The 26,635-nt window shown below is 35.3% G+C and overlaps 1 protein-coding gene across 2 annotated transcripts in view; it reads left to right on the plus strand.

Moving 5' to 3' along the window:
• SEC24B (SEC24 homolog B, COPII coat complex component) overlaps positions 1–26,635 on the plus strand; it is a 49,727-nt gene that overhangs the window by 16,182 nt on the left and 6,910 nt on the right. Inside the window, exons 4-23 of one of the 2 annotated variants that reach the window (XM_054065207.1) lie at positions 2,232–2,336; positions 6,406–6,486; positions 8,025–8,206; positions 9,698–9,882; positions 11,005–11,107; positions 11,960–12,086; positions 12,709–12,818; positions 14,334–14,446; positions 15,890–16,008; positions 16,330–16,385; positions 16,704–16,910; positions 17,546–17,669; positions 18,278–18,436; positions 18,888–19,061; positions 19,728–19,838; positions 20,971–21,146; positions 22,192–22,329; positions 23,873–23,977; positions 24,312–24,404; positions 26,073–26,176. In XM_054065207.1, coding sequence (XP_053921182.1) covers positions 2,232–2,336; positions 6,406–6,486; positions 8,025–8,206; positions 9,698–9,882; positions 11,005–11,107; positions 11,960–12,086; positions 12,709–12,818; positions 14,334–14,446; positions 15,890–16,008; positions 16,330–16,385; positions 16,704–16,910; positions 17,546–17,669; positions 18,278–18,436; positions 18,888–19,061; positions 19,728–19,838; positions 20,971–21,146; positions 22,192–22,329; positions 23,873–23,977; positions 24,312–24,404; positions 26,073–26,176 — 2,572 coding nt within the window. The remainder of the gene's footprint in view (positions 1–2,231; positions 2,337–6,405; positions 6,487–8,024; positions 8,207–9,697; positions 9,883–11,004; positions 11,108–11,959; positions 12,087–12,708; positions 12,819–14,333; positions 14,447–15,889; positions 16,009–16,329; positions 16,386–16,703; positions 16,911–17,545; positions 17,670–18,277; positions 18,437–18,887; positions 19,062–19,727; positions 19,839–20,970; positions 21,147–22,191; positions 22,330–23,872; positions 23,978–24,311; positions 24,405–26,072; positions 26,177–26,635) is intronic. The other variant, XM_054065208.1, reaches the window with a different exon arrangement.

Consider the following 26,635-nt stretch of genomic DNA (forward strand, 5'->3'; position numbering starts at 1 on the left):
TGACTTTACTACAATGACTAATTCAGTCTTTTTTGTCATCTACGCGTGCTTGGAACTTTTGCATTGGCATGTCCTTTTCAGGCAGATTTACATATCCTGTATGCAGATAGGGGAAGAAAGTATTTGTTAGAGATCTTGTTTGCACGCTAGCACTCTGCCCATCTTCTTTTACTCTGGCTCTCTTTGTGTTACACTGCATCTTTTCTTGTCATCCTTATGGATGGAGACCTTATTGCTCTCTACAACTACCTGAAAGGAGGTTGTAGAGAGGAGGATGCTGGCCTCTTCTCCCAAGTGACAGGGGCAGGACAAGGGGGAATGGCCTCAAGCTGCACCAGCGGAGGTTCAGGCTTGAAATCAGAAAAAAAAAATTTCGCAGAAAGGGTTATCGGGTGCTGGCAGAGGCTGCCCAGGGAGGTGGTGGAGTGGTGTAGTGGTGGATAGGAATAGTTGAACTCGATGATCCTAGTGGTCTTTTCCAACTATGATTATATGATTATATGATTCTATGACCTTTTTTCCTATTACTTGCATGTCAATTATTTTAAATTGTTTTCTGTCCTTCACAATTATGCAGTTGTTCCGTCTTGCTTCTTGGTAGCTTTCCTGGGAAAAGACATGGTCTTCTTGACTGTAGTCTACTTCTGTGCAGAAAGTAGTTTTGTATCCTCTTTATCAAATGTGTCCATTAGCCTTCATAAAAGATGAGAATACAATTCACTTGAGTTAGTCCTGTGTTTTAGCAATACAGAGAAACAGAATCATTTTACCTCCTTGGTTGCACTTGGGTTGATTTTGCCTTCATCATTGTGACTACTTTTATTGTAGAGGAACTTGATTGGAATTAATGCACTAGATAAAGTAAAACAACATCAGTCTTATTGTGCACTAACCTCTGTATGAAAGTTCAGCTTCTCAAGAATGTAATGTTTTGCTCTCTTTTTTACTTCCACTGCTTGAATAGATATTCTTCACCTTGATTGTGTTATTTTTTTTCTTCAGTGAAATTGAATTGGTCCTCTTGAGTTCATTTCATTTGTTTAACCCTTAAAAAAAACGCCAAAACCAACAAAAAAACCCAAAACACAAAACTAACAGCAGTTTTAGCCCATAGTTAAAATAAAAGTCGATACTGTTTATTTAAGTTGGGGGGGGATTAATAAGTACCGTGATGATTTCAGTTTATGTATAGGATACAACACTTCTGTAGTGTTTTATAGTGTTAAAGAGAAAACGCTACTCTAATTGTACCACAGTGCTTCTACCAGGGCAAGAGAGGTGTGGGAATCCCACATTCTGAAGAGTTTTGAAGAATCAGGATATTTCCTTGCTATGGCAATCTTTTGGATTGCTAAGAGAGAAACAGTGATTACTTGCATTTATTTACAATGTGTCTGCCTGGCAAAGCCTTGCTAAATGTGTCCCATGACAAGAGAAACTTAAGTTTTCTTGGAGGTGCTGAAATTGCATCAGTAGTGAGTAATGTAGGAAATGGGTGTTGCTGCATGCTTTACTCTTTATTAAAATGGTATATGTATGTGCTGCTTTTGTGTATTGCTCACATGTTGCGAGTAGATACTGTAAAATAAACAAACCAACAAAAAAACCCAAAAAAAACCCAAAAACAAAGAAAACCCAGTGCCAAAAAAAAATCTTAGAGGTGGTGGTCTGGAGGTAACTGTGGTAACAGTTGTTTATGTTATCACCAGATCTTAAAAGTGGGTAGTGTGTTTAGCTGCTTGACTACGTTCTGACAGAGTTCAGAATTTCAACGTGATTGATTCCTGCCTGAGATGTGGCCAGAATTTGTTTAATGTTAATGTTTTCATAACACAATTTGAATTTATCTGGGAAGAAGCTAATTTATTATATGTATTAACTTATGAGAGTATTTCAGTGAACAAATTCAGATTAAATACATATATAGAAAGTCTATGTTTACCTTTAACTTCCTGATATACATATGCACACACATATATGTATAAAATTTCCTGCTAACTTCTGTGTGCTACTAATATTTGCCAAACTACCGTGCTAAAACTAGCTTCTGCTCTACTGCTCATATGGTTCGTATATGGAGTATAGTCTAGGGTTGTAGATTTAACTATTTGCATGTTGGGATTTTCTCTGGAATGGCTAATTTCTCTCACTTTTAATGCAATGATTTGTGACTTTTGTTACTCATCTTTCCTGTCTGTCTGACTCTTATGTTTGTGCTTTCCACTTCACAGGCATGCAGTATGGTGGATATGTTAATAATCAAGCTAGCTCTGCACCAGCTCCCTTGTCATCAAGTTCAGATGATGAGGAAGAGGATGAGGAGGATGAGGAAGCAGGTTGGCTTTAGCTTTACACCAGTGTCTTGTTCTCTTCCTACTCAAGTTTGTTCCATATTTACACCCCTTGAAACATTGTTTTGTTTAAGACTTAACATCACTCTGACTCACTGTGTATCAAGTTAGATAGAAATTTCCCAGCTGTGATTAGTATAGTAAAAAAAAAGGAAATCAGCAGTGGTCAGCAGTTCTCTTTTTTGTTGTTGTACTAATATCAGATATTTTACGTTTCTAACAATGTAATATTCTCAACTTGAAAGGCTCTTATGTTTTTAATATTTGGATTTGTAATAGGTTTTAAACAACTGGATGTAATTGGCTCTAGAATGTAGACTTGTTAATTGCATAAGTTAAGAAATTAGATGCCGTTTGTATTATTACATTAAACAGTGTTTACCTTGTTTTCCGTTTTATGGATAGAGAAATACAATTAAGGTAGCAAAGTAAATATTAAAAGGTAATAGGTGTGCTTTTAAGACAGTGCATTAATCTGTACTGCTTTTTTCCTCCTCCTAGGGTATGTCTTTATGGTCAGGCGCACAGGTTCAGTTTTAGCATGCTTGCTTTGCCGGGAACTTAAAAAGTTTAGGGTGTTTTTTTTTAAGAAGCAGTTGGTCCTGATTGATTGGAATATTACATTCTTGGTTGCAAGGATTCTGCCTGCATTTTGTAACAATTGCCTGAGTTTGGGAGTTCAATGTTGGTTTCCCATCACCTTAGTTTTTTAGATGGTAACTTCTTTTTCTTCTAACTTAAAAGTCTTTAGGCACTCTATTTAGAGTGGTAACAATGTAAAAAGCTTTAAGCATTAGGCTTCTACCCTTTGTGATAGCACATACTTTTTGTTGATACACTACTCCTGTGTGTGTGCTGGCTTTGAGTATTAATTTGGGATAGCAAACTTTTGTAACTTTTCCTTTAAGCTTATAATTAGGACTGTAACTAGACAGAAAAAAATGGTGTCATATAATTTAGTTTTATTAAAATAATTGAATAGTAAAACTAAAATACTGTGAAAATATCTTAGTGCACCCTTAATGATGAAGAATGTAGCAAAATGATGATGACATCCAGGTCATAATTCAGAATAGTGTGATGGATTCATGTTATCAATTGAATTATATTGATTCAACTGTTATGTTGAATTATTAGTGGAATGTTTGAAGAAAATAGTTGCTGTTGCTCTTTTCCTAATGAGGACGGTATTTTCAGCCAAAGAAACATGTCATTGTTCCAGCCAGTGAAGGACAATATTTGGAGAGGGGGATAATATCAATACCGGTGATATTATTACCCCACCCTTAGTGGAGCAGAAGTGTAATGTTACTTTGTATATCCTCTGTAATTCTTGCTATTTCAGGGTGTTGGTTCAATTTCTTTACTTTCTTACCTTTCATGTGATAACATATTCAGTCTTTCAACAGCCTTGAGTATTAGTAAAAAGTTACATATAGTAACCCTTGAATAACTCTTGTTTTAAATCTAAGGATACAATTTTTTTCTAATGCTATGAGTATAGTTACTTTACTAGCTAGAAAAAAAAATATTCTTTGGGATATAAAACTTGCTTTGGCTGTTGTGGTGCAGCTGCTGTTTGGACACTGCTTTCAAAAGAGTAGGCTAAAAGCTAGCAGAGCATTTTCGTTATTTTGTTGCAGGGTTAGCTACTGAATTATCTGCAGAAATTATCTTTGCCTAATTCTATCCCAAGATTTCTGTCAAAGGATGTCTATAACTTTTTTTTTTTAATGTCAGTTGCAGCTTTTGTCTGTGGTGGGTTCTGGTTTGGAGAACAAAGTAAGGAGACAAAAGTTTTCACATGCCCTATCATCTTTCTCTCAAGTTCTGTGCTTTGCTAAAGCCTGTAGCTTTTGAGCTATTATTGTATTTAAATTTATCTTATGCAAAAGAGTGAAAGGGCACCCAGGTTCAATACATAGGCTACCTGATTAATAAGATTCCTGGTTTATGCCCTGTCACCAGGGGTTAAAGTAAATCCTAAACAGGTCCTATAGTCAGGTTTCTAGCTCAAGATGTGCTGTTTTATGAAAAATAGGTGTTGGACACCCGGTTGCTTGCATTTGTGAAGCTTCTCAAAATTTTTGTCCTTCTTCGCAGTTCAATCTTGAAGTATGTTGCAGAAGAGTTCTTAAACTCTGAAAGCAAAAGTTATATTGGTAAAATTATTACTTAACTGTGAAAGCATGTTATAGCTATTACTGTTGTCAAAGCAATGTTTTCTTTTTAAAACATTTTCTCTCTTCATCAGTCTGTTGTTCTCCAGTCTGGTGTTTGTTATGCTAAAGTAAACTTTGACCACTGTTGTAGTTTAATTTAAGCATATGAAAACTGTTGTTTAATTCTTGTGGGTTTTATTGAGGGAGAATCTGTGAGACTTTCATGACATGACCAACAAAGAGTTTGAAGCCACTTTTGGCCTGCAGGAAACTGCAGTTCAGTGGGTGTGAGTTAACTATTTCTGTGGAGAGTAGAACACTAAACATCATAATTCTTGTAGGCATTGATTGGGACTCTGACAGTTCTCAAGAATACATTACAAAATTTGAAAGTTCTTTAGAAGCAAAGACCTTAAAGTGAAAGGTCTTCAGTAAGTATGAGATGCTGAGTAACAGGATTCACTATATTTTAAGTTAGACATCCCTTGTTTGTGTTTCAAAATATCTGAGATTTTACTTTCTGATTAGAACTTTTCTGTAGGTTAGAAATGATGTGTGGAATTTCTTTGTGTAGTAGTAGTAGAAATATGACTAGTTGCATTATTTTTACCATACAGCGTTCTTTTTAGATATATTTTTTCATGTATTTGTCTAATTGATTTATCTTACCTTCTCCAGCAGAACTTGGAAAGCATATTATATTTCTTCCTTGCTGTATCGTTACTGCCACTACTAGTGAAAAGGACAAACTCAGCTTGTATGGAATTATTTTATAGATGGATATAATTTTATGTATACAATTTAATATGAGAAAAACTCCGTAAATAGTGACATAGTGGTTAAATCACAAAGCTTGAACTACTGTCTAATATGTTCACGACTGTGCTTATGTTCTTTTGGTATACTTTTAAAATGCAGAACTAAATTGTGATCAGAAAAGAAAAACTTGAAAATCCATAAATCTCAATTTTGTTGTATATTTTGGCTTTTCTGTAGTAGGACTTGCCAAAGCTGTAAAAGCTGTGTTGCTGCTCAGGGAACAGAATAAGAAATCTTTTTTCCTTCATTTTCTAGAACAGAAAGATAAAATTTAGTAGGAAAAAAAAATCCTGCAGTTATATTTATATGAACTTTAGAAAAACAAAGGGAAATTTTAATTGAAAAAATCTGAAGACTAATGTTCTGACTTCCACAGTATTAATATATTATTTAAAATAAAATCTATTGTTAGTAGGGGATATTTTTTGGGTAGTTTTTCTATTTTTGTGCTGAATGCTTTAAAGTCTAAATTCTCAGACATAATCTATACATTCGTGATGTTGCCACAGTGTTAGTGTGTCCCAAATTTCAGTGATGTTATGTTTCTATATGCAGGAGTCTCTTTACCTGGAATTTCAATTGAAGTGGGATAAATCTTAAATGTTCTACCATGGAAGTTTTCCCTTGAAATGCTTTCAGCTTCATAATGGAATGTGTGGTCATTGTCCTTCTGACTAGAACAGGATCAGTGGAGGAATTCGTGATAGACACTGTTCTAAAAATCTTGTACATTGCTTCAGTTGATGTAATTTAGAAAGAACCTTGCATTTAATATATAAATATCTTTTATTTCAAGAAACAACTTTTTTCATTGGTTTGTCCTTTCCTCATTGATATCTCTTTTGCTGTTTGGGCATGTGCTTGTTTGTTTTTTAATACAATGTTGATTGTTTATCTCTTCCTCTCCCTCCTCTTTGCAGTGGTAAAAGATTTCAAATCTTAGAGCTGAAGTGGTCTTTTTTCTCAGGATCTTTCTTGACGGTTTCTTACTAAATTTTTAGGAAAAAATCTGTCTCTTCTCAAAAAATTGCCATTTCTGAAACACCTAACTTGAATTTATTCTCCTCCCCCAGCAATTGATAGTTCCTCTACTACAAGCAGTGCCTCTCCTGTTCTGAACAATTATGATGCCCTGGAAGGAGGAGGCTATCCAGGTAGACAATTTATCATATGTTAATTCTGAACTGTTTGTTTCAAGTCTTAAATGTTTGGTGTTTGGCTTTTTTATATTGTTGTTGTTGTTTATTGTGAATTAACAAGTAGGTGAAAGGACACACCTACGAAAAGAGCAGGGGAAATAATCGGAGAGAATATACCTTAATTTTTTAATCACTTTTCACAGTTTAACCACTGAAGCTGAAGTTAGTGTTTAAGTAAACTTCCCTGTATGATAAGTCATACTTTCCATTGTAATGTTGAGGACAGTGCTGAAAGTATGCTCAGTGTGAAAGCGGGCATCTTTCTCTAGGCTATACTGTATGCCTGATTGTGTTGAAGTTAGTACCTGACAATAGTTGACACACCAGTGAAGTTTTGAGAGGTGAACGAGATCAGCTTTCAGAGATGCTTGGATAAGGTTCTTTTTTTCCTATTTTATTCCATTTAAAGAAAATGCCTACTATTTTACTTATTATCTCCAAAAATATCGAGTGTCGGGTTTGTTCTGAGTGAACCTACTAGCAGACTACCTCAGTCCTGAAATCTGTAAGCTGTCACTGCTGTTCGATGTAGATATGTAGATACCATATCTACCATATGTAGATATGGTAGCCAGTATTTTAAATAATCAAGAAGGGCCTCCCACTCTGGCTGTTTTACATTGCTCTGGCCTCTGATAATGTCACAGTAGTTTAATTTGTTGGGTTACTGTGTGAAGTGAAAGCTGATATTGCAGTTGGCTTTGTAGTAAGGGTAGCAGAGCTGTGATGCAGGGTTATGAATTCTAGTTTCTCCTCTGATAACTAACCAGTTCGATTCTGCTAATGGTGTACTCTAAAAATAACTTGTTCTTTTTTTCTTTTTCATTGAAGAATAACATTTCTTTGATATGTTGATTTTGTCATTTGTCTTTGTTTTTCTCCTGGAATGCCAAACGTAGTTTCTTGGTCGTTGGCTTCTTCGCCTGCCACTTCTCCCGGTGGATTTTACCAAGCTTAAATTCTTCTGAAACTTATCTTACATTCGTAGACATTTCTAAAGTGTAGTTTCATCTATTTACAACTGTTAACTTTGCTATGAAATTAGGTCTATGTGTTACTTTGAATTTGGCCTTCAAAAGTAGTGGGACCAAACTGTGCTGCAGGAATATACTGGAGGGACTTGGTTTATTTCAAGAAAAGTTCTGGGTCTGCATGTAAAGAATAGTTCTGTTCCTTATGTTTTAAAACTGTTTATAACTGGTGGAGGAGACTAAGCCTGAATGGTCTCTTGTGGTTTTCATCAAGTGCAACTCTTGGAATAAAATGTGGCTCTGAGAGGTTTTTTTTATTATTATGCAGTTGTATTATTTTTAAAAGTTGCAAATTTTTTTTGTAAAATAGCATTTTATTAGTAGTTTTACACGTCTGTAAATATACTTATAATGCAACGCTTAGAAAAGTGTTATTTGTTAAGCGTTTAGGAGTTTACTTTTAAACTAAGAAAGAATTAGGAAGTATATTCAATACTTGTGGGGTTTCTTTTGTCCTTCCAGAGACACGTTCTGTCACCAGTAGCCCAGTTCCTGCTCCATCAGCCCCCCAAACATCAAAAGCTTCTAAGCCATTTGGTTATGGCTATCCAACACTGCAGCCTGGCTACCAAAATGCGACGCCTCCTACTCCAGTGCAGCCCAGTAATCCAGGACAGCATCCTGGTTTTCAGCACTATCCACAGGTTTGCATTTTTAGTTGAAAGGTTACTTCATGAAGTAGCTTTATGAGAAGAGTCCTTTCTGCATGATGCATTTCTTTTTTATGTATTTTCATATTTTATTTTCATAATTTCTGAGCCAATAAATGTTAAGCGTAATATTCATGTTGTAACTTCTTACTAGATGGCGTTTGAAATAAAATTGTAAGTTTGTCTCCAAATAGTTTGTGGAACTATAGAATAGTTTGGATTGGAACGGACCTTTGAAGTACATCTAGTCCACCCTCTATGCAGTGAGCAAGGGCATCTTCAACTAGATGAGGTTTCTCAGAGTCTCGTTCAACTTGACCTTGATCGTTTCCAGGGATGGGGCATCTACCACCTCTCCGGGCAACCTGATCAGTGCCTCACCACCCTCATTGTAAAGAAATCTTTCTTATACCGTTCTTTAGCAGAAGAATTTGTTCTCATCATTCTTAAGTACTGAAAGGGTGCAGTAAGGTCTCCCTGGAGCTTTCTCTTCAGGCTGAACAACCCTGATTCTCTTCAGGCTGTCCTCATGTGGGAGGTGTTCCAGTCCTCTGATCATTTTTGTGACCCTCCTCTGGACCTACTCCAGCAGTTCCATGTTTTTCCTGTGCTGAGGGCGCCAGAGCTGGGTGCAGTACTCCAGGTGAAGTCTCAGCAGAGATAAGTAGCGGGGCAGAATCACTTCTCTTGAGCTGCTGGCCATGCTTCCTTTGATGCAGCTCAGGATACGGTTGGCCTTCTGGAAGTAGTGTAAGATGCAACCCTTTTAAGTTGGAAGATGGAGCTTCATCTTTGTTATGATGTGGGATGGACTTGGGCTCTTTTCAGGAGTACGCAGTTAAATGACAAAACCCAACAATTACAAGTTGCACATATAAGGAGAAAATTCTTCAGAATGGTAGTAGAAAGTACTAGAACAGATTGTGCTGTGAAATCTTCAATCCTTAGATTTCTGCAGAACTGAACTGGCCAAGACTGTGAGCAACCTGATCTGACTTGGAGTTTAGCCTTCCTTGAGCAGGATTTTGGACTACCAGACCACAGAAGTGCTTTCCAACCTAACCTTTTGTCCTGTTCTGTGTTGTTTTCTTCTGATTTAAAAAACATGCATATATATAAAAAACACAATGTAACTTTGCCAAGTTACAGAAACTAGCATTGAAAAAGAGGGGAAACATTTGTCAGCCTTTCTAGTAACTTCCTATGCCTGGAAGACTTGAAGGATTATGTGACTTCCAATTTTGATTTGTATCATGAATTTGAATTCTGTCCAATGATACAGATTTGGAAGGTAGTTCACATTTGTCTCAGCATTTTTAAATTTCCACTCTACAACTCCCTCCTGGTTTGTTTGGATTTGTTACTAACTGCTGCTGTAGATTTTTTTAATACATGTCTGAATTAATTGGGATTGCAAGAATATTTAAAGTTGTTATTTAAACATGATCATGTGTTTACCTTTTTGAAATGCTTTACCTTTTTCAGCAATATCCAGGTGTGAACCAGCTGTCTTCTTCCTTAGGAGGGTTAAGTCTGCAGCATTCTCAGCAGCCAGAAAGCTTGAGACCAGTAAACCTTACACAAGAGAGAAATATTTTGCCTGTATCTTCAGTTCCAGCACCTGTGCCTAACTTGAATTCTGATCTTAGGAAATTAAACTGCAGTCCAGAGTAAGTGTACTGCCTCTAGAACTGTGTCTTGTGTTTTTCAGTGACTAATAATTATGTAAAGTGTCAAAAATGGCTGACTTCTGAGTTAAAAATCTTCTTGATGACCTAGTATAAACCCTTTCATCTGAAAAAAAGTTTATCCTGTGCCTCCTTACACAAATATCAGAACTGTTCTACCATCAGAATGCATTATATGGAGTGTGAGTTAGCTCACTTATTAAAACATTAGGAAAGCTGCATAATCCGTTTATCCATCTGAAAAAAAAAATCTGTTAACAGACACCTTCATTTTATATGGTAAATTTCATAGACTATTTCTATAATATTGCATAGGATTTTTTCCAGAGAATTATGATGATCATGCCTAAATACACTGAATAAACTGTGAGTATATTTTATTGTGGTAATTCTGCAATCGTCATGTATCCTTTCACTTCTAATTAACATAAAATAATATTATCTGCTATCCCAAGTACAGCTAGGTACAATGGAAATTGCTCTCCTCCAAAGATATTGATTTTGATTCTGAAACAAATTCAATTTGTTGCGCCAAATTAACTTGGCTTGCTGTGCTAGTGACAGTGCATGGTCCCACCAGAAATGAAAAAACTGCGGTACTTGAAATTATTCTTAGGTGTGGAACGCTTTGGCCAGCACTACTCACGCATTGTTTGTTTTTAATGCCCTTTATATAGCTTAAGTCCATCCTTCACTTTACGTAAACAAAAAAAAAGATTTTGACTCTCTCAGTATTTTACGTCCTTTTCTATTGTTTTCTTGCATAGCTATTACTTTCTGGGAACTGGTAAATCCTGTATTCCTTCTTTAGTTCCTTGACCCAAAAAAATCTTTATTTTACATTAGCTGTTGTACCAAAAGTAGTTGTATCTCTTTATTGCTTATTTGTACTTGCATTGCTGGACTATTAAATTGGAGAGCAATTCTTGTTTGTTCGTTTCTTTAGGAAGCTTTTTTAATCACTTTGCCTTAATTTTGTTTATTAAATCAGCTTTGTAAAACACGATTTCTTAATTTTCAAAATTCTTTAGATCATATGTTAACATAGTGCTTTTAACATTTTTTAAAATTTCATTTCAACATAGTGTTTTTATTCCCTTTCAGTTCATTTCGATGTACATTGACAAATATTCCACAGACACAGGCTTTGTTAAACAAAGCTAAGCTTCCTTTGGGATTGTTGCTGCATCCCTTCAGAGACCTAACGGTAAAGTAGCTTACTTTTTTAGTATCTGTTTAATATGCATTTGTCCAGTTTTCATTCAAAGAATAAAATATTGTGAACCGTAAGTCCTAATTTAACAAAACTAGCAAAAAATTTTCTTAGAGGAAAAAGCCTTGAAATTGCTACTTCATTGAAATTCGTAAGGGAAAAGCTTTGGACGAATCCTTCAAAAATTTTTTCCTTATGTTTGAAAATCTTTGCTTGCCTGTGGTTCTCTGAAGCTCTGAATTACTGCTTTGTCTGTTGGGGTCAGAATTGTCAGATGCCTTTTGAAAAGATGCTTACAGTGCCCTCTTGAAAAGAGGTGCTCATGTTGAATATATTATTGGTGTGATAAATGCTGTCAGTAACAGGTAAGCACAATGTAAAATTGAAGCTATGTTCATAACTGCTAAGCTACTGCTCTCTCTGTATTTATGTAAAAAAGTGAATAACTGTCTGGTGTGACTTTTTTCATATAACGTGCGTTCTTTGTCCCATACTTGCTGTCTGTCATGTTTAGTCACCTGAAGTTCTGCTGCCTTTCATAATTCCTCTTACCATAATAGCTGTATTATTGTAATTGTGTAATTTAGAGTAATTTACTTAAAAATTCTACCGCATCTTTCATTTCTGAGATTGGATAAAAACAGTTAATAAATATTATTTTTCTGTTTTTAAGGGGGTGGGATATTTTTAATAGCTCGTTTTCATACGGAATAATAATGATGCCTAACAAGATAAAAGGAAGGATGGTAAAATATCTAGCCTTATGAAGCTTTTGTGCACTGTACTGCACAGTTCTGTGAAATACATTATGTATCTTTGTTACAACTTTCCATTGTTTCATTTTAGCAATTACCAGTAATAACGTCAAGCACGATAGTGAGATGCAGATCCTGCAGGACATACATCAACCCTTTTGTTTCTTTCATTGATCAAAGGAGGTGGAAATGCAATCTGTGCTATAGAGTTAATGATGGTATGTTTTTGTAGCAGGAGATGCTTGCATTGATAGAATCTCTTTGAAAGTATTTGCATCATATCAATCCATGCGATACTGTAGATTAAAACGTAGGTTAAAATGATGGTGTTCTTAAGATTTTTTTTTAACTTCTCTGGATTATAAATCAGATGTGCTGTGCGTTTTCTTAAGTAAAATGTTGTTTTGCAATTTTCTGTGAGACAAAGACAGTGTAATCATCCTGATTAATTGTGTGGTGAAATCAACTTACTTTGACTGCTGCTGCAATATGCAGATAGAAACAATGATGACAGCTACTACTGTCTGCAATCCAGGCCAGAGGTTATGAGAAACAATACAGATGGAAGGATGTTGTGAAATGCTCTATTTACATTAAAGTTGGGAATACGTTGCTGTTTCAAATAAACCTTTTGTTTCCAGTTATTTAACTTTGTTGCTTGGGATACTTGAAGTATTCCTACATTTTATGTATCCTTAATTCCTTAATGTGATTTTTTTTTTTTTTCTGTTGTTAGTGATAATTGAAGTATGTCTGCATGAATTTGATTCTGGATGATATATGATGGCTTTTATTTGCTGACAAATATATAAACTTCTTCTGGATTTTTTTTTCTTGTAGTTCCTGAAGAATTTATGTATAATCCTCTGACGCGATCTTATGGAGAGCCTCACAAACGGCCAGAGGTCCAAAATTCTACAGTAGAATTCATTGCTTCCTCAGACTATATGGTAAAAAAAGTTTTCACATTAATATAAATGTGCTTGAAATTAACTTTGTGTATTGCTCCAGTGATGTGTATTAATTTTCCTGTGAAGGTTGTCTTACACGAAAGAACAGTTAAAATTCATAATTATTTTTAATTTTAGCAAATGTAGATATTCAGAGGCTTTTCAGTTAAAGACAATTGAAGTGTATGTAGTTTTCTGGTGTAGTTTAATGTGGTATAGTCTGCTTTGAGTGTGATGCAATGTGGTTTCTGGATTTCTCCATTTTGAAGTTTTGAAAGACTGGTAATGGAATAACGAGAGAATTAACTTGGGTTCAAATTTTTAGTTATTGTAACAGAAGCAGTTGTACTTAGGCGTCAACCTATTGCTGTGATAGTAGTCCTGTCTCCAAGAAAGACAAACAAGGCCTGGGAAAAAGCCATGTTCATAATCGTTATTAAGAACAGCAAAAATAAATTGTTGTTTTGTCTTTGAATTGAGACACTCTGGCAAAGACATTTGGCAAGTGAGTAAATACTGGTTTAAGTACAATTTGTTATATGGTTGGGAAGAGGATGTAGGTAGAATATTTTAACCCCATTTAGTGGATCACATTGTTCACATACTGAAAGAACAGTGATGTTTTGAAGAGTGAATTCCATATCTGGCATCAAAGAACCATGTTTGAGTTTACTGTGGGAAGAACAAAATATGCAATTTATGTTCTGAGGCATAACATTGTATGCAGCCAGCAGGTTGAGGGAGGTGATTCTTCCCCTCTATTCCTCTCTTGTGAGACCTCATCTGGAGTATTGTGTCCATTTCTGGAATCCTCAACATAAGAAGGATATGGAGCTGTTGGAACGGGTCCAGAGGAGGGCTACAAGGATGATCAGAGGGCTGGAGCACCTCCCATATGAGGACAGGCTGAGAGAGTTGGGCTTGTTCAGCCTGGAGAAGAGAAGGCTCCAGGAAGACCTTATAGTGACCTTCCAGTACCTGAAGGGGGCCTACAAGAAAGCTGGGGAGGGACTTTTTACAAAGGCTTGTAGTGATAGGACAAGGTGTAATAGCTATAAACTGGAGAGGGGCAGATGTAGACTAGACGTAAGGAGGAATTTCTTCACAGTGAGAGTGGTGAGACGCTGGCACAGGTTGCCCAGGGAAGTTGTGGCTGCCCCAAACCCTGGAGGTGTTCAAGCCGAGATTGCGTGAGACCTTGGGCAGCCAGGGCTAGTGGGAGGTTTCCGTGCCCGTGGCAGGGTGCTGGAACTGGATGGGCTTTTAGGGTCCCTTCCAACCCAAACTATTCTATAATTCTATGCTAACTACAAATGGGAATTATTAACTTCTGGGAATTGTGGTTAAGTCTATCCACATGACTCCTAGTAAATCAGTTTTCTTTTATTGCATAATGTATGCCTTGCATTTTTCTAAGTATTCCCTTTCTGCTTTGCTTTCTAATGACTAATCATTTTAACATTTCTTTAAATATGATTTTTGAACTTTTTTTTACTTTTATTTTTTACTTTGTAGCTTCGTCCTCCTCAGCCTGCGGTATATTTATTTGTTTTAGATGTGTCTCATAATGCAGTGGAGGCTGGATATTTGACAATAGTCTGCCAATCATTGCTGGAAAACCTAGACAAGTAAGAATATCAGTAACCTTTTCAAATTAGCTTAATGTGTTATTATGAACAGTACTAACCTATAGTTTTGCAGAACACTTGCATGTAGTGTTTAAACATTGTCTCTAAATGACAGAGAAGAAAAAAAAGGAAAACAAAAAAAACCAAACCACCAACCAAGCAAAAAAAACATAGACCCCCCCAGAAAACAGCTGTTGAAACAAATTCTATGATGAGAGCTGTCTTCCCTGTGTGTGATTAAAGGTGGATGTGCAAAGAATACTTAGCTGTAACTTTTAACGACATGTTGGTTGTATAAACATCTATAAAGTGCCCACTTCCCCGCTGCCAGGACCAATAAAAGTAAATAAATTACTGAGATGAAATTGGCTGAAACAGCTGAAGTGCTGCGTAATGGAATGTTGTAACCATTAGTATGAGGCTGCCTAGATGAATTATCAGTGTGGGGTTTTTTAGGTCACTGTTACCTACATCTACCTGTGATGCTTTTTGTCTCTTCTTATTTTTGCACTGGAACAGCACGTGTTTTTTTGTGGTGCTTTTTGAGGGAAGGCTGATAAACTTCACTCTTCTTATGTCTTTCCAAAATTAATGTGCATCCCATGAAGGCCTCACTCTGAAAATAGTTTTCTACAAGTTTTTCTTAGGAAACGACTTTAATTTGTGATAAAGACACCAACACGTAAAATAAAATTCTTCACTTACATTTGTTGGTTTAGTCTTTTTGTTCAGATTTTTACAGGTATTTTATCAACAGATTCTTAGAAACATGCTAAATGGTTTTAGGAAAAATCATTAAAAAATGTACAAATATATAGGAAAATCAGTACAACCAGTGAATTTATATACCCAGATGGAAAAAAACAATATTTGCCTTTATTGCTTTTGTTCACTGGCATGGTTTTCAGCATTTACTGATGTTTTATAATTTGAGAAATCCTGTTTAGTTTTCCTTTTTCTGTTTTTAATGCCCTACATAGGAGTGTGATCCATGTGAGAAATAAATTTGTTGCTTTGTAGAGACATTGAATTTTGGTTTAGAGCTGTAAGTTCTCTGTAACTACATTAGTAAATGGGTTTCTTTGAATTATAAAAGAGCAGAAGCAGAATGCACTGTTTTCTGCTGAAGGGCTGAGAAGGCTACCTTTATTCATGTCAGTGTAATGTCTGAATGAAGCTACTAAGTTCTCTCTTGAAACAAAACATCAATATATTAATGAGTGCCTATATGTAACACTTAGTCCTGTAAAGTGCGCGATTATCCCAGCTCTTCAGAAAATACTGAAATCACCTTACATGTATTTGTGTTTCAGATCTACTTTCTTTTATTCTCCCTTCACCCCTGTGTGCATGAGCTGAGTTTCTGCTAACATCAGCAGGAGCTGTACATGTATATGTCTTGAGAGAAATTTAGGGCTTAGTAGTTTCTTTTTAATATTTCAGGCTGCCTGGAGATTCAAGAACAAGAATCGGATTCATAACATTTGACAGCACTGTTCAGTTTTACAACTTGCAAGAAGGTTTATCTCAGCCTCAGATGCTGATTGTCTCAGATATTGATGGTAAGTAAAAAATAAAACCTAAATTTTTGAGAAGCTACTTTTTTCTTCCCAGAAGAAAGATTATAATCTATATTCTGATATTAGGTCAAAATTATGGAATGTTTAGGGAATATAACACTAACTACAGAGTAGCTGGTGTTTGAATTCCACTTTTTATTTTGCTTTGAATAAAACAAGCTTTGTATGGACTCTACTATTCTCTGTAATATATGTATCAGAAAAGTATTTCATGGTATGTATAGCAGTGGGCACTGAAATGTTTTCTTCTATTTTAACAATATTTTTTTGTTAATAAGGTGCTTATTTCCATTCTCCCTGCAGATATTTTCTTACCTACACCGGATAGTTTACTTGTAAATCTCCATGAAAGCAAAGAGGTATGACTGCCCAAAATATATCATTAAATTCAAATAATTGAATATTCAAAATAGAGTTTCCTTTTAAACTTTTGAATTCAAGCCTATCTTCATAATATGCAATTCCAATGCTACTTTTTAATTATAGAAGTACGCTGCATGTTATTGTTTTGCATCATAGGTTTTAAAACTATGGCCTTGTTTTCCTTATGTTGAAACTAAGCTGAAGTACTTGTACTGATTGTTTATCACTTTGATTATGGTAATACAGCTTTTTAGAAAAAGCAGAAAATCTCAAGCTTGCAAAATCTCTTAAACACCTTTCGTTCTGTTCTGCAGCTGATAAAAGACCTGTTGAATGCGTTACCAAATATGTTCACCAATACAAGAGAAACACACAGTGCATTGGGCCCTGCTCTTCAGGCTGCATTTAAACTGATGTCTCCCACAGGAGGTCGGATATCTGTGTTTCAGACTCAGTTACCATCTTTGGGAGCAGGGCTTTTACATTCCAGAGAAGATCCGAATCAAAGGTCAAGCACAAAGGTACAACTGCCTTTAATGCTTATCTTGTGAGATTAGGGACTGGCCACGTCTTTCTGACTTGCATAGTTCTGCAGATCAACTCTTGGATTTTGTTCATAGTGATTCACTAAACTTGAATTATTCAGTGTCTGTGTTTGTGCATTTCAGATCACTAATTTATACATGTATATGTGATATAACTTGACTCAAAGTGTATGAGCTGTCTTTTGCGCCTTTGCTCCATAGCTTTTTTTGGCCAGCAAAAGAAGCAGCAAGTATCTCTGACTCAGTTAATATTTACCTGCTTTTGAACTGAAGTATGGAGATATTAATTTGGAGACCGAAAATATGACTTATTACTTTCATAGTCTTGTAGTTTACATGGTCCAGTAAGCATTATGTAGTTATATGAATATTTATTTGTATGAGAACATAAACTTCCCCAAATGTAAGAACATAACTGCTTGTAAATAAAAGCTCAAAGAATATGGAGCGTATTTCTACCTACTTCCACAGGTAGAAATACCAGTAAATTATTGTTTAAAGGAAACTTCCTTATGATATTTTGCTACTGAAGAGTTGTCTTTTGTTCCATGAAGTCTTAGGAGAGCATGATTGTTGTCTTAACTCTTTCCTGTGTAATTTGTTCACCAAAGGTGGTCCAGCATCTTGGTCCAGCAACGGATTTTTATAAGAAGTTGGCACTGGACTGCTCAGGACAGCAGACTGCTGTGGATTTATTTCTTTTAAGTTCACAATATTCTGATCTGGCTTCTCTTGGTAAGGAATACCTAATATATTCCTTCACCTTTTCCACACTTGTCTTTGTTTGGAAGCACAGGCTACTTCAGGAATTCTTAAATCGTGTTAATTTTTGCACTTTGTTAATGCAGCTAATGCTGCAAAGGGATTGACTTAGATGTTGATAGCAGTAAAGATCAGGAGTATTGGATTGGTGGTATCAATTTACTCTAGGATTTCACAGTTTTAGACTAGAAGATACTGTCAGACTTACAGGCAGTAAACAGACAGATGACAAGGAGTGAATGAAATTTGATCATAGGGTTAAGAGAGAGTTCCCATCTTCCAGTATTAAACCAAGATTTATCTCTGTGCATACACTTGACTTTGTCTCTACCCCATTAAGTATTTCTGCATGCACGCCTGTCTTAGCTGCCAAAGGTGGCCTCCCTTTTAGGTAGATGTGTAATTAGATACTTATGTATTGGGGTAACTCATCACTGTTTTCAGTAGCCTGAGTTTCAGCCAGTTGTCATTGTCTTACAGATGGAGGTCATATCAAGAAAAAGCTGAACATAGATGTGACTTTCACAAGGTTGGACACAATTTTTTTTCACCTCTTAACTGTGTCTTTTCTTCTTTCACAGCTTGTATGTCCAAGTATTCTGCTGGATGCATCTATTACTACCCATCTTTCCATCGTAGCCATAATCCTGCTCAGGCTGAAAAGTTGCAAAAAGACCTTAAAAGATACCTCACAAGAAAGATTGGATTTGAAGCAGTTATGCGCATAAGGTGTACAAAAGGTATGTTTTAAATACTGTTTCATATGGAAGAGTTGATGTAACCACGTTAACTATCATTTTGAATATCCTTAGTCCTTAGCAACATTAGATTTCGAGCTTATTTCTCATTCACGGAAGAGTAAGAGTAAGTTGCCTTCTTTATGTAAGTTATGATAGATTTTTCAATTTGAGTATCTGGAGGTTTAAGGGTTTTGGGATTTTTCTTTTACTAAAGATGACATTATCTTTCTTCAACTAAGTTGATAATGTGTAGTTCAGTTTGGAGTGTTCATGATTAAATATGAACCTAACAGGATCGTGCTGAAATATGTAATGATTGACGTAACTGATTCTGTGTGATTCAGTTAAGTATTTTTATTCTTTTCCTAAAGATAGCTTGAGGACTTTTTGATTATTGATAGGAGGGTCTTATTATTTTAACTTCACTCTGAATTGTTTAATCTGCTTCTAGGTCTTTCAATACACACTTTTCATGGGAACTTTTTTGTACGGTCTACTGATTTATTGTCCCTTGCCAATGTCAATCCTGATGCTGGATTTGCGGTACAAATGTCTATCGAGGAAAGTCTGACTGACACATCTTTGGTTTGTTTTCAAACAGCTCTTTTGTATACTTCCAGTAAAGGTAAATAAATTCAAATTAATTAGCCACTTGAGGGTTTTGCTTCTTTTTCTAACATAATGTTTGAATAATTAGTTCCACAGCCTTTTGTTCTCTGTACTCTAAGAGAATCTTTTCAAAGCTAGTAAGCCTGCTTGGCAGTTAATCACATAGCATCAATCTTTATAAAATTTGTTTTCATGGGAAAACATTAATTCCTGACCATCTTAGAGCAAGATTCCTTTACTCAAAAGGCACACTCTTGTTATAAGCCGTAACATGTTTGGCACTTGCTCTGTTCAAAATCACAGACCCATGATGGATTGGAGCAAGTGGCTGGTGTTTTGAATGGGCGTAAAGAAGAGCAGCTACTTTCTATTGTGGAAGATGCCACAATATTTTGAGGTGGAAATCTAGGTATTTTACTTGTACATTCAAGATGTTGTGGGTGTCGTAAGCTAGTTTGTGTTAGGGATTTGTGCTGATTCATAAGCTGAATGGTTTAGAGCATTGAAGAACTTGAGCAGGTTGAGACAGTAATTGTAGATAGTGTTACAGCAATTTCCCAGCTGGTGTGGTTTTACAGAATGAGTGCATCTTGAATGGGAGGAGATACATTGTAATGACTGAATTTGTATACCTCTTTCTACCAAGAGATACTGCATGATGATTTCTATTTGTTTTTATTAGGTGAACGTCGAATTCGAGTGCACACACTTTGCTTGCCTGTAGTAAGTTCACTGGCTGATGTATATGCAGGAGCGGATGTACAAGCAGTTGTATGCCTCTTAGCAAACATGGGTAAGTACAAACCAGGAAGATTCAAGTATCACTTTGTATAGTCTTAATTTTGCTAGCTGTTTAAATGAACTAGTGAATGAAGCCTGAATATTGCAGAAGAAGGTTGATGTGGAGCACACTGAAGCCTGAAAGTACAAAAGATGACAAAATTTAAGTTGGAACAAAAACTGTTAACTGAAATATTCCTTAGTCTAAATATTTACTAGACTTCAGTCTTTTAAAAGAAGCCTTCTTACGTTGTTCTCAAGAGTTTTTAAAGGACAAAGAATTGTAACACGCTTGGATCAAAACAGTTATTTTTATATCATCATCATCATGGTTGTTATCTCAAACTTTAGCATTCCGGGATTACTTAAACCAGAGTGATTCAGTTGCTGGGGACTAAAAGGGAACTTCTGACAACAGTATATCCGATATATGCATTAGTTTTCTATGCTTCTATCCTGTCATTGCTGGGTTGAGGATTCTTACTTATTTCCTGCAAGTGGGTCATGAGTAGCCATTTCATAGACTGATATCTTCAATTGAACACATATGAACCTGTGCAGCATTTTAGTATATGCTGTGCTCCATATTAATAGCCAAATAAATTAGAAGAAATAAATAGTACCTCTATATCTCATCTTAAATATGCATTCAGTCCAGCAGGTGGCTTCCTCCAACCAAAAGATTTGCTGGCTTCTCTCAGGAGAGATGAAGCTTTATTTATACTAATCATAATTATGCCACTCAAATAATGGAAGAGATTCCTGGGGGGAATAAAAAATAACTGCTGCAAATCTTATCTTGGAGGTAGGATGGCAGAGAGCTTCATCAGTAGCTCAGCTATTTGTATAAGATTTAAAACAGGATTTATATGTAGTCTTGAGCATATACCACCACTTTAAGATGTTTTTGAAATTCTCCAAGAGTGGGAACTAGGGATTGGAGATCCAGTCCCACTGTATTTCTTGAGCATCATGAAAATGAGTTTCTATGTAGGTAATCATCTTATTTACTCCTACAAAAAGGGTATGTTTTGGGTTTATTTAAATTTTAAAATATCACCTAAAAGCACAACTAATATTTTTAAAATTCAAGGGAATGAATGAGGCCAACTTTAGTAACTTCTTGTACCCTTCTAATCCAACAGCTGTGGATCGCTCAGTTTCTTCTAGTCTTTCAGATGCAAGAGATGCCTTAGTTAATGCTGTGGTAGACTCCTTAGCAGCATACATGACCACTGCCTCAAATCTGCAGCAGTCAATGCTGATAGCACCAAATTCCCTCAAGCTGTTTCCACTCTATATTTTGGCCCTTCTTAAACAGGTTTGTATAATCTAGTGGATTCATGTTTGATATTTAATTCTTTGTGCAATTTGAGAAATTCTTTAGGTCAAGCAATGTCTGCACTTTTCTGAAATTATGAAAATTGGGTTTTCTTCTTCCAGCCTACAGGACTTTTATGTAAGAGATGAATGACTCTGTTAGCTTATTTTAAATGATTAATGCTGGACCAGGTTTTTTATTTACTTGATTTTGAATTTTTTATATTTCGTCTTATTTTATTATAGTGAAAATTTTAAAAATATACTTGTAACAACTAGCATTTCTCAGGTTTTGGAAGCTAAATGATGTTGCCCATAAAGATTGTAGGGAGCTGCTTACTAGTACTTCAGTTTTATTTTATGAAGAAAAAGTAAAATATTTTTCAGTGTATATTCTTTGTACTTTAAAGTACAAAGAAGGAAAAAGAGTTTCCATGAAGATATGATGAAATCTGTTATAGAAACTGAAGTGGTGTAGTTTAAAGTTCACATGGAAGTCATTACTTTGTTTACTGTAATATCTGTGTTACCAAATATCATGCTTAACAAAACCTTGCAGGAAGTCTTTTTATCAATAAAACTCATAGATTAATAATTTTCATATCTGACAAAGTTTGTCATGATAAGATGATAAAGAATTATGTAAGTTTGATAAGATATCCAATCATAATTGTTTATTTTCTTTGGCTTAGTTATTACTTCAGTCCCTAATATACTAGTTAGGCTTTCTTTGGTACTTGCATAAGTAACACACTTAATGGTGGAGAAAAATCAGATTGTTTCTTAACAAGAGGACTCATTAAAAAACAGAAGTAAGAGTGGGGAAATTCTGTTTCTTTAATTCTCTGCTATCAGTAACAAGGAAGAATGGACTAAGTTTGCATTCAATATTGTATTTGGTTAAGATCCTAATCTATCTCAATATGATGTTTCTTTACAAAAGCTATGTTATCTTTGCCTGACACTTTGAAAAATTTCAAAATACACTGCTTAGATATGACCTAAAATATAGGAGTAACTTGGGTAACAACACTATTGTCTTACAGAAAGCATTTAGAACGGGCATGAGTACACGCTTGGATGATCGTGTATATGCGATGTGTCAGATGAAGAGCCAGCCTCTTGTTCATTTGATGAAAATGATACATCCCAATTTGTACAGAATAGACAAGTTGATTGATGAGGTAACATATGAAGTCTGCTTTATAACATTTTCTCGTTTTAATAGTCTCTTAAACTTGATCAGTGCTGCTATAATTTAATTAAAAATTGCTGTTGTAACCAAACTGAGCATTTTCTGTAAGTTACCAAAACATCAAGGAAAACATTTATTTTCAAGTTTTGATTTGCAAGTACAGTTGTGTTCTAAGCGGAACTGTGCTTAGTATTGCTTTAGCAACCACAATAATTCCGTGTTTTTCTGTTATACAAAGAAAGTAGAGAAGTTTGTATTCTTTGGAGTAGTCTCCAGTGTGGGGTTTGTGTTCTAGAACTGTTTGGAGGAAATGGATAAAAGAGATTTGGTTAAGGATTCTGGGTGATGTATATTGACACCAGATAAAGTTGCCTGCTATAACAAACTTACAGTGGTTTCCTCACACAGATGTAGGTGAAATAGAATTGTACTACTAGATGGTCATGATAAGACTTGAGGAAGTACTTAAATTGTATAACAGTTACAAGATCATTTTCAGTGTCTATATTTTGTACTTTGAAGTATGAAGGAGAAAAAGTCATTTTAAATCATATAACAGAGTTCTAATCTGCTATTTACTTCTACTTCAATTTAAACTATTTGTGACAGAAGCTGTTCTTAAATTTCTTATTTCTTTAGAAAATACTGTGTTATATATTAACAGAAATTTTTTACATGTTTTTGGTGGTTTTCTTTTCTCTTGATTCTTGAGAGCACTGAGTAAAGCCTGGATCTTTCCCAGGTGGAATTCAGTAATATACATAGATCCCCAAAAGCTTCTAATTTATTACAGTATAATACAGAATTCATAAAATTCGCTGGTTTTAATGATCATTTACCATGTGGAGATGTGCTTGTTCTGTAGTCTGTTTTCCCTACTTCCTTTGGAGAATGCTTCACAGGTTCTTGATAATACTGTATTGGAGGGGGAAGCAGCATTAATCTGAAAATGGGAGTTTTATTTGTTTAGTTTTTATTGCTGCAGAGGAGGTGAGGGGGTGGTGGTGTCATTTTGCAGTAATGTTATTGCTAACACCGGATTTTCATCAGATCAGTGACTGTGCTTTGTGGACAACGCCATGTATCACTTCTGGCAGTATGTTAAATCAAGGAAATTTTGTTACTTGAGTTCAATAGAATAGTGAACCATTATACGGAGTAGAATTTGACCTTTTTCTACTCTTAGAACATGTCTAGTGAAGTAGAAAGCAATGAAGAACTGTGGAGGTTGTAGAAAATTTAAGTGTAGACACCACTAGAATTCATTTGAAAACTTAGCATCTATAGTATGAGAAATATTACATACTAAAATTGTATTATTCGGTTCTAGGTAATAAGGTAGCCTTTAGGTACAGTAACATTCTGGAATTTTTAGTGCATAATAATTTTAGACTCAGCATGGCATTTTATTACATGAGATTCATCAGTTTTTCTAGATCGAGGATTTTTTTCTTTTTTCGTTTTACCTGTTTAAGATAAAGAGTACAGTTTATTTATATTCTAGTGTTACTGAGTGTTGGTTTTTGTTGCAGGGTACAATACATGTAAATGATAGAGTTGTTCCTCAGCCACCACTTCAGAAGCTGTCTGCAGAGAAGTTGACAAGAGAAGGAGCTTTTCTCATGGATTGTGGTTCAGTAAGTTACTGGTTTCATGCATTCACATATTCCCTCTTTTCTCCAAAGAACAGTGCATGCTAAATTACTAAAAGCAGAAAGTTAGTGCATTAGCTGTTCCAATATGGATGTCTTGCATCTTTATTCTTCCAGTGTTTGCATTCTACCTGTATTTTTTGACATTTAATACTCTTACTCTAAACACTGCCAATGTATTAAGAAGTAAATGTACAAATGCTGAATACAAAGATGTATATATGAATTGCAACTGAAGCTCTCAATTAATTCATTTGCAAGAAAGGTATTATTCTGGTCTTCTAATGCCTTCACTAAAACAGATTCTGACATCTTACAGATTTTTTACATTTGGATTGGAAAAAACTGTGATAACAACTTCATAAAAGATGTCCTTGGATACCCAAACTATGCGTCAGTACCACAGAAAATGGTAGGCGTTTTAATGAGCTGTGCTATGTATAATGCTTGCATTTGGAATCTATATTTAATCTATTTCTTCTGCATTTTCATCTTTTTAATTATGTAACTGTGAATTAGAGTTTTTTAATTGGGTTTCTTCTAACCTCTTGCAAGCTTCATAGGAAACAGATAGAAGCTGTCAAATGCTTTCAAGGAAAATTTTATTTATGTTAAATAAATAGAGATATGTTAAATAAATTAAAATATGCTGATTTGGGCATTCCTGGAATGCCAAGAAATTGTTCTATGATATTATTGCTTTTCTTTTTATGGAAATGAGTGTGGGATCACAAGAATAAGAGAGGATTTCAGATGGTAAATACAAACAGTATCTATTCAGAGGTGTTAATTGTTCAGATTAGAGTTATTTTATTGATATCATGGTTTTCAGAAGCCTTGTGTTCTCCAAACCTAGTGTAAGATACCAACTCTATGGTATCAGATGACAGACGTGTAAGTAAAGGGAAAGAGTTCTGCTCAGCTTCCAAGCCTGAGTTAAATGTTAAAAAGTACTTTGGGCTGTTAGAACATCAAAGATCCTTGGATGCATGTTTTGGTGGAGGAGTTTTTGTTATAACCTGTACCTATAGTCTTGTGCGTGAAACAGAGCAACAATTAAAGAGAAGACCCCTCTTCTGCGGGTAGTGATTCCAAAATGCGGGTAAGGATGGACCCTTTTAAGATGCTGTGGAAGAGTTCAGAATTGAATGGCTGTATTCAGATTGTGTTAGTCATTGTAGAAAGACATAGGCGCATGTTTTCTGCTTATAAAGCTTACAGAGTATGAAGGAAAAAAGTAAGTGACAAGTGGTAATGGTTAGAGCAGGTAAAAGTGGTGAGCTTTAAGACTATTATAAAACTGGATTGCTTGTTTGGAATATTAGCAATTTAAAACCATCCCCTCTGATCAGCTAGTAGTAAGTATTCCTTGACAGAGTTTTCAGGAAGAACTTGGATTATAACTTTTTTCAATATTTGTATAGCATCCATTATAATGAAAATGGGAGAAAAAAACCTTAACGTAAATAGAAGTTATCTTTGCTTTTAAATTATGTCCCCCATTCATTTACTACAAAGGCAGCAATGGAAATACTTCTCAATCAGTAATCAGTTGTGTTGTATTAATTGTCCTAAAAGGTTATATCAGCCTAAGAGTTGGTATATTTAGCTTGGTGAATGGCTCAAACTTTATTTCTATTTCTTTCAGCTCATTCCTTAACCAAATAGTCCAGTATAATCTTTGCATTGAAATTTGCTGAGAATTCAGATTTCACTTCTTGTTTTTTTTGTTCATCTTCTCAGTGATGCAAAATCCAACATGTAGGAACTTGATTGGCAGGGGAAGATGAAGGCAAGAAAACTGCGAAAGCACCATTTGGAAAAAATGGCTTATTTAAATAAGCTTGCTTTCTAAAATCTTCTGCACTTAAAAAAGCAGATTAAGTTGAAGATGTACTGCTTCTACAGAACAGATGTTACTGAATTTTTGTACTTTGAAGAAAAAGTGTGTGTGTGTAATCCATGCTTGACAATTTCATAATAGAAGTTGGCTTGGGTCATATTATGACTATCAGGATCTATTTTTTAAAATTACTTTCATAATAAAAGATGGTGACTTCTTTCAATTACCTTCAACCAGACACAGCTTCCCGAGGTAGATGCACTTTCTTCAGAAAGGACACGATCTTTTATATCTTGGCTTAGAGACAGCAGACCTTTAAGTCCAGTTCTTCAAGTGATAAAGTAAGTATTTCTGCTAGATACTGAGTAATGATTGTCAACTTGTATTTGCTCTTTCTAATTGACAGTGACAAAAATTGTGAATATCTGACCGAGAAGAAATTGTATAACATTCTATTTCCAGTTGATATAGTGCTTTTCTCTAAAACCCCTTAGCAGCAAAAGTCATCTTTGAATATAGTGCAAAGTGAGTTCTGAATAGTTTTATTGGTAGGAGTTGGTTGTGTATTTTTATATTAAAAATGTCCTGCAGCAGTGGATATCCTTGTTTTCAGTTGGGTTAACCAGGTTAATTTCTGGTATAGCTGTTACAATTTCAGTACATACATATTAAAAAAATTCAAGTAAGGTTAATAATCTGTAGATGGCTTCATAATGGTGGGTACTTGTTGCTGAGCTCCGTAGGGCAGCAGTTGGTTTAGGATAGCTGAGGCAATTTCTGAAGACTTTTCAAGGCATAAC

The sequence above is a fragment of the Cuculus canorus genome, chromosome 4, assembly GCF_017976375.1.
Source record: "Cuculus canorus isolate bCucCan1 chromosome 4, bCucCan1.pri, whole genome shotgun sequence".
Taxonomy (NCBI): domain Eukaryota; kingdom Metazoa; phylum Chordata; class Aves; order Cuculiformes; family Cuculidae; genus Cuculus; species Cuculus canorus.